A 6910-nucleotide genomic window follows, 5' to 3' on the forward strand; every position below is an offset into this window, starting at 1 on the left:
AGGTTTTCTGTTGATTTGCATTGTTTGTGCATTTGTGTGTGTGTGTGAGGTCTTGGCTTTGAAAACAGTTAAGTAGAAACCAAAAGGGAAGACCAGTTCACGCGGGAGTTTTACTAAAGGAGGCAGAAAAAAAGGGCAGGTGGCTCAGCGTTTGGCCCTGTAGCCCCTTCCATGGCACCTTTCATATGTAGGGGTGGGGAGGGGGACAGGAGAGAAAAATAGGGAACCAAACCCAGGCAGATTTTTGGAGAAGCAGCAGGTAAAAGAGGCAAGTTCAAGTATTTCTCCCAGCACAGCCGGAGTCCCCACAGAAGGCACTCAGAAGAGTCGGAAGAGGTGACAGGGACTTCAAATGTAGCTAGTCCTATCCCACCCCAACCCGTTTCCCCCCTACCCGACCCATCGCGGCATTCAGCAGAACTCGTGTTGAAGGGAACAGTTTGTGGCAGGGTTCTGACCCCCCCCCACCCCCCCCACCCCCAGGATTTTNTGAAAAGGAGAGAGCATCTACGGGATGAGCTGGGGCCTGGGACACCCGGAGAGGAGTCTCTTCCCCTGCGGCCGGGAGGCAGCCTCCAGGGGCCTGGGGTCTGGAATGAGTTGTAAATGCTGTTCCTGTTTATCAAGCACTGTCCTGCTTGGCGAGAAGTGTCACTGGTCCTCTGGGAAGCTGGAACCAGAAGCTTCCCCTCCCTTGAGCATCTGAAGGGGGGAGGGGAAGACCTGCCGGAAAAGCTATTTGCTGGGCCCGGGTGACAGGCTGTGCAGATGGATCTCAGCGGTTTCCTGGGGCAGGAGGACATCTTGCATCCAGGGATGGTTCTGGATTTCTTCGAAGGATGGCCGATCTGATGGTCTCAGGGCCAAGCACCATCTAATGAGATGCTGACACTCTGCAGGAAGCAGGACAGATAGAGGTTACAAATGACTCAACTTGTTTCTACGGTGCAAAGGTCTTGCTCATTCGCTTCCCAGGGGCCCACAAAAGCCTGGGGTCCGACAGAGACCGAGAACCTCCTAGAACTAGTTTTCAGTGGGGGAGGTATTAACTACAAGGGCTGGATCCTCCGACCCGCTTTCAGCTAAAAAACAGCTCCCCTCTTAAACCTGTGGTTTTCAAACGTCAATAACTGGGCCTTTCCCCCGACACCCACTCACTAGAAACAGGAAGAAATGATGACAAGGGATTTTGATGAGACATCCGTGAGCATGATGAGGTGATTCAATTCACCTACAACTTACAAATATGAACACCACCCACAATGAGGTCACTGGAACCACAATATTTAGAAGAGTCTGCCTTAAGGGAGAAGGCTCTGAGAACTCTCAACTTTTCACTCCGTGGCAAAATAGCCAGGAGTGGAGGGGATCAGGGCTGCTGGTACAAAAACAAAACCAAAAAAACCTCTCGGCAAAACGAGATGGTCTTTTCTTTGCAATATTCTCACACCTGCCCTCCCTGTGGCCTCCCGGGGAATGCTCAGAGCAGAGCATCCAATTCCTGAGTGCCAGCTCTCCAGAATTCAAGGACTGTCCCCCGAGGACTAACAGCCTTGTGATTCCTGCTTCTCTTCAACAAGGGGCTTCCCAAAAATTACCTGAAGAGACCCTCTGCCTGAAGAAAACTTGGCCCCTGATAATCTCTTCATCATGCTCAAAAGGAATATCTCCGCAGACCATATCATACAGCAGGACCCCCAGAGACCAGACGGCGGCCGACCTGCCATGGTAGCGATGGTAGCGGATCCACTCTGGAGGGCTATACACTCGGGTCCCTGTGAGCCGGGGGAATAGAAAGGAAAACACGCTTTTAGCAAAAATGAACGAAGCAACTCACATACTGAGTGACTCTTAAAAACCAAAAGCACCACTCCACTTCTCCCAGGACAGGAGCTTGGCTAACTCTATTCTCCCCCTAGAAGAAAAAAGGAGTGGATGGGTGGCACCCTTCCAACCCAAAGCATCACCCACCTCTCTACCAGCCCAAGCCGAAAACCAAAATTCTTTACAAACTGCTCCTAGAGACAAACAGCGCTGGCCACAAACCCAAGGCCTGAGGCCCTTATGTGCTAGGACCACCCACAGTGGGCTGAAGAGCTGAAAGTCTGCAGGATCCTGGGAGGTATCCCAGAGTACCCTTGAACTGCTTTAAGGTGGCCCAGGCAGCTGGGTGATTCTCCTCTGATACCATCCAGTCGGGGGTCCTTATACAATACACAACATCCTAAAAGTCAGGGCGCCCTTTGAAAGGCCTTCCTCCCCACCCTCTGAGCGCCGGGACCGACACCCGCACCCTCTCTTCCCCCCACTGCCAAGGTAGACAGCACTGCAGAGCCGGTTTCAGACCACGTGATTCCTGTTTACAAACTTTGGGTTGTAAAAAAAAAAAAAAAAGGTGGGGGCCATCCCGCTTGTGCTCACCAGGGGGCAGCAAAGACTCAGAGGAAAAAACAAGGGAGGACCCGGCCAGCCATTAACTGTTAAATACAAAAAAATGCTGCCCAACCCGGCGTCCTCCAAGGGCAAATAAACACGAACCACAAGCCCCAGTCACAAGTTTTGAAAGGCTGTAGTTGGTTAGGTTAAGCCGCTCAGATGATGACCCACCCTCCTTTGCTTTGATCTCCGGCTCTCAATTCCATCTTTTCAGAAGGAACCGGCTCCAAGCCCCTCCCTAGGGTAGGTTTTCATCCTCTCTGCGGAGACACCCAACTAATTTTCAAACCAGCAAGAGATCTTATTTCACAACACTCATTCCCGGCTCCCTCACCCCACAACGCCAAAAAATAAATAAATAAGGAAGAAGCACAATAAAATGAGTTATTTCGTGAAACTACTGTTTCTGTCCCTTTATCCGTGCCTAGATCAAAGAGGAGAAAAGCTGCAGCTCTTAAAAACTACATCACAGAAAACTCCTTTATAAAACAAAACAAAAATTACAAAACCGGCATCAATTTTCATCTCTCCCGCTCTCGCCTCCCTTCCCCCTCCCCCCCATCCTTTTACTGGCGGGGGGGCCNTTGCCCACAACCTCTTATTCATCGGGAAAGCTTGGAACCCACTGAATTCCACTTAAAAAATAAAATCATGCCAGAAACATGACAGGTTCAGCTGGCTGGAAATCTCCGGCTTTTACTACGCTGGGAAGCTCTCCTTCGCCCCACCCCTGCTAGCATGGAGCCAGACGGCCCGATGACCTTTACAAAGCGCCGGAGAGGGAAGCGGGCCGAGGCCTCCGGGCAAGGCCAAGTCACCTGGGCAGCTCCCTCCCCGGCCGCTCCCTCCCAGGCCTGGCTCACCATCGAAGTCCGTGTAGACGGTGTCCTTGAGCAGCGCCCCCGACCCGAAGTCGATGAGCTTGAGCTCGCCGCGATTGAGGTCGATGAGGATGTTCTCGTCCTTGATGTCGCGGTGGAGCACCCCGCAGTTGTGGCAGTGCCGCACCGCCTCCAGCACCTGCCAGAAGAAGCTGCGGGCCAGCTCCTCCTGCAGGGCCCCCCTTTCCGTGATAAAGTCGAAGAGGTCTTGCACCGGCTCGGGCCTCTCCAGGATCAAGACGAAACTGTCGGGCCTCTCAAACCAGTCCAGGAGCCGAATGACGCCGGAGAAGCCCGAGCTCACCTTCTTCAGCAGGACCACTTCCATGGGCACTCGGGTGCCATTGGGCTGNGGAGTCGGAGGGTGCCCCTCACCCCCACCCATCCTTGAGGGTCGCTCACTCCAAGGCACTCACCAGCTCTCCCCAGTCGGAAATCCGGTCCTTCTCCACGTGCTTGATGGCCACCTGCAAACCCCCCAAAGAGGCTCCATTAGGTCCCCTCACCGGGGCCAAAGCACACCCGAGAGTCTCCCGCCCAGCGCGCCCTCCCCACGGCGGGGCGCCCACTCACCGGCAAGTTGTCGGCGACACGGATGCCTGAGTAGACCGAGCCGAAGCCGCCGCTGCCCAGGAGCGGGCCCACCTGGTACTGCGACTCCAGGGGCTCCTTCTCCTTGCCTAGAAAAGGGGGAGGCACAGGAGACTCAGTGCCGGCCCATGAGCTCCCACCCGAAGCTCCCAACCCTGGGGGTCCAGCCGCCTCCCCAGCCCGGGCTGGGGAAGGGGGGGTGGACGCTCACCGGGCGCCAGCTTGGTGGCGTGCAGGTCGTTGCAGGGCGCGGCGCGCAGGTGGGCAAGCGAGTTGATTTTGGACAAGAGCATCCCAACCTCCAGGGTGTCGGCGTAGGGACGGAGTCTCGAGGAGCTGCAGCAGGAGCTGGGGCTGGGGCTGTGCCGGTGGCTGTGCCGGTGGCTGGAGCTGAGGCTGCGGGTGGCGTTGCGGCTGCGGCTGCGGCTGGCGCGGAAGGCCGAGGGCGAGTCGGAGGACGACTGGGNGCGTATCGATTCAAACCCAAACAATAACAAAGCCATCAAAGGCCGCCGGAGGCCGGGCTCTGCCGCTCTGTTTCTGGGAGGTTTTTGGGTCAAGGGCTCGAGCCGGAGCATAACAAGTTGCGCAGGGACGTCGGGCGTCGNCTTCCAGCTGGTGAAAAAACTCCGCCCCCAGGCTCTCGAGCCGGCGTTTATTTTAAAAACGCAGACAAGTCCCAGTGAATCCCGATTCCTAAGAAGTGATGTGTGTGAGCGTGCCCGATAAAGAGGAATCACGGAACAAATGTCGGTATTATGATGCCAGATGCTGTCTCAGCCCCGTCTGTGCGGGCGGGAGGAGGAGGAGGAAAGTGGCTCGTCTAAAANTCGATTTAATCAGAGTTTTCACGTTGTATTCACCTTTTCATCAGCCTGTTATTACCAGTCTGGCAATCCTGGCAATTATTGGCTGCACCGAGCCTTGTCTCAAAGGAAATCCCCCCCCCGCTCCTCTGCCCCACCGTGGAAATAACACGGAAAACCGGCCAAATCCACTTTCGTCCTTTGTCCTTTTAAACTTCACGTAGAGTTGACAACGACGTGTGAAATGAGTGAATTAAAATTCTGTGTCATCCATAAATGGAATTGTCAGTGGCGTTCGTAACTGAAAGCTAGCTGCCTCCCATTTTAAGGTTTCAAGTGCCTGTCACTGAAAGAAAAGAAGTTCGAGGATCTGTTTCATCAAAAGTTTTTGACAGTGCTTGCTTTATAAAGATGGTCCCTGATACTCCACGACTTTTACGAATCTATCTTATAAAATACTACGTTTTCCTTTTGTTTGTGTACTGTGGCCCCTGATTCTTGATGACTAGGAGAAGACCCAAGAGAACAAGAATGATTCCCGTTTTTGCAGACGGGGAAATGAGACGTTAGTAGGGTGACGACAACTAGGAGAGTAAGAGATGAAATGACCCGAATGCAACTTGGAGTATTCAAAGATGACCTGTTACCAGGGCCTAAACTTCTCCTTGGTACTGAGTAAGACATCAAGTATAAATGTGTGTGAGCCAGCACTTCCCATCTACTCTCCACCCTCCCTCTCCTTTTTCAAGCCCTAAGGACAAGTCCCACAGGCTGCCAGTCACCCAGCACTTTCCAGACTCTGCCTTTCCAGAGGCATTTAACCTCTTTCCGAGGATGCCCTCACCTCCTCGCTTTTACTTAAAGCCTTTCCAGCCTTCAGGACACACCAGACTGTTAAACTAACTCCAAACATTCTTCACTGTCCACTCCACTCATCTGACAATCATGTGTTTGGCTTTTTATTTGTTCATTGTTGATTAACTCTTCACTTAGTTACATCTTGTTTCTCTATTCTTTCAACATCTATATATGTTTATAAATTTATATTATATATTTATACATGTTTTAAAGTATTTTATTCTTTTTTTATGTTTTATTTATTTCTAGGAGAGAGAGAGAGAGAGACAGCGTGAGCAGGGGAGGGTCACAGAGAGAGGGAGTGACAGACTCTGAAACAGGCTCCAGGCTCTGAGCTGGCAGTCAGCACAGAGCCCGACGCGGGGCTCGAACCCACGAAGCGCCAGACCATGACCCAAGCGAAAGTCGGAGGCTTAACCGACTAAGCCACCCAGGCGCCCCTTTTATTATTCTTTTTAATGTTTACTTATTTTTGAGAGAGAGAGAGACAGAGTGTGAGGGGGGAGGGGCAGAGAGAGAGGGAGACAGAATCCAAAGCAGGCTCCAGGCTCTGAGCTGTCAGCACAGAGCCCAATGCAGGGCTTCAACTCGTGAACTGTGGGATCATGACCTGAGCCACCCAGGTGCCCCAAAAGTATATATTTTTGCCGTGGGACATTTATTGGATAACATGTGCTGATGAAGAAGACCAAAATGAGTCTCAACGAAAAGGTCATGATTAAAGCCAATTTATACTAAATTTAAGGGAATTACATGGGCTTTGGGTAAAATGAAGGAAAGGTTAGGAGCAAGGGGCTTAAACAGAGTTTGTCTTTCAAATTTGGGATCTGGCACCTACTAGTTATGTGACATTTGTCAAGTTACTTAACCTTCCTAAGCTTTAGACTCTGAATGGAAATAATCATAGCACCTACCTCATAGGGCTGTTGTAAGGAGCAAATAAAATTCTACATGTAAAGCACATAACCTAGCACAGAGTAAACTTCTAATAAATACTAGCTGTGATGGCAATAATGATGACTATGATTATGACAATAATGATTTTAGAATGGTGTTGCACTTCGAGGTTCCAAAGGTGAAATACTAGATACATCAGTTGATTGTAATCATCCAGGGACAGAATGTGATTCAAAATAATTGTATACATTAAATCAAGTTCAACCTTTTTCACCTTCTCTATATCTTTGTACGGCTAAATATTTAATTAGGTAGAGCTAAAGTGATTAACATTTAATATGGCTGCTTCATATGATGGCAGTTTCACAGCTGGAAGTTACAAAACATGGACCTTGCTTGGTAAAGAGCTTTTATTTACTTAAAGCTGCTTTTAAAAATAAT

The 6910-nt window shown here is 51.0% G+C and overlaps 1 protein-coding gene across 1 annotated transcript; it reads right to left on the reverse strand.

Annotated features, from left to right (window-relative positions):
* Positions 1 to 494: 494 nt before the first annotated feature.
* On the reverse strand, positions 495 to 4372 carry PIM1 (Pim-1 proto-oncogene, serine/threonine kinase). Its single transcript, XM_077754877.1, has 6 exons — positions 4120 to 4372; positions 3891 to 3997; positions 3734 to 3784; positions 3300 to 3666; positions 1599 to 1775; positions 495 to 893 (listed from the first exon to the last, which is right to left on the reverse strand). The coding sequence occupies exons 1-6, from the start codon at positions 4199 to 4201 to the stop codon at positions 736 to 738; spliced, it is 942 nt and encodes a 313-aa protein (XP_077611003.1). The 5' UTR covers positions 4202 to 4372; the 3' UTR covers positions 495 to 735.
* Positions 4373 to 6910: the final 2538 nt, after the last annotated feature.

Source organism: Crocuta crocuta, unplaced genomic scaffold, assembly GCF_008692635.1.
Source record: "Crocuta crocuta isolate KB4526 unplaced genomic scaffold, BGI_CrCroc_1.0 scaffold132, whole genome shotgun sequence".
Lineage (NCBI taxonomy): Eukaryota > Metazoa > Chordata > Mammalia > Carnivora > Hyaenidae > Crocuta > Crocuta crocuta.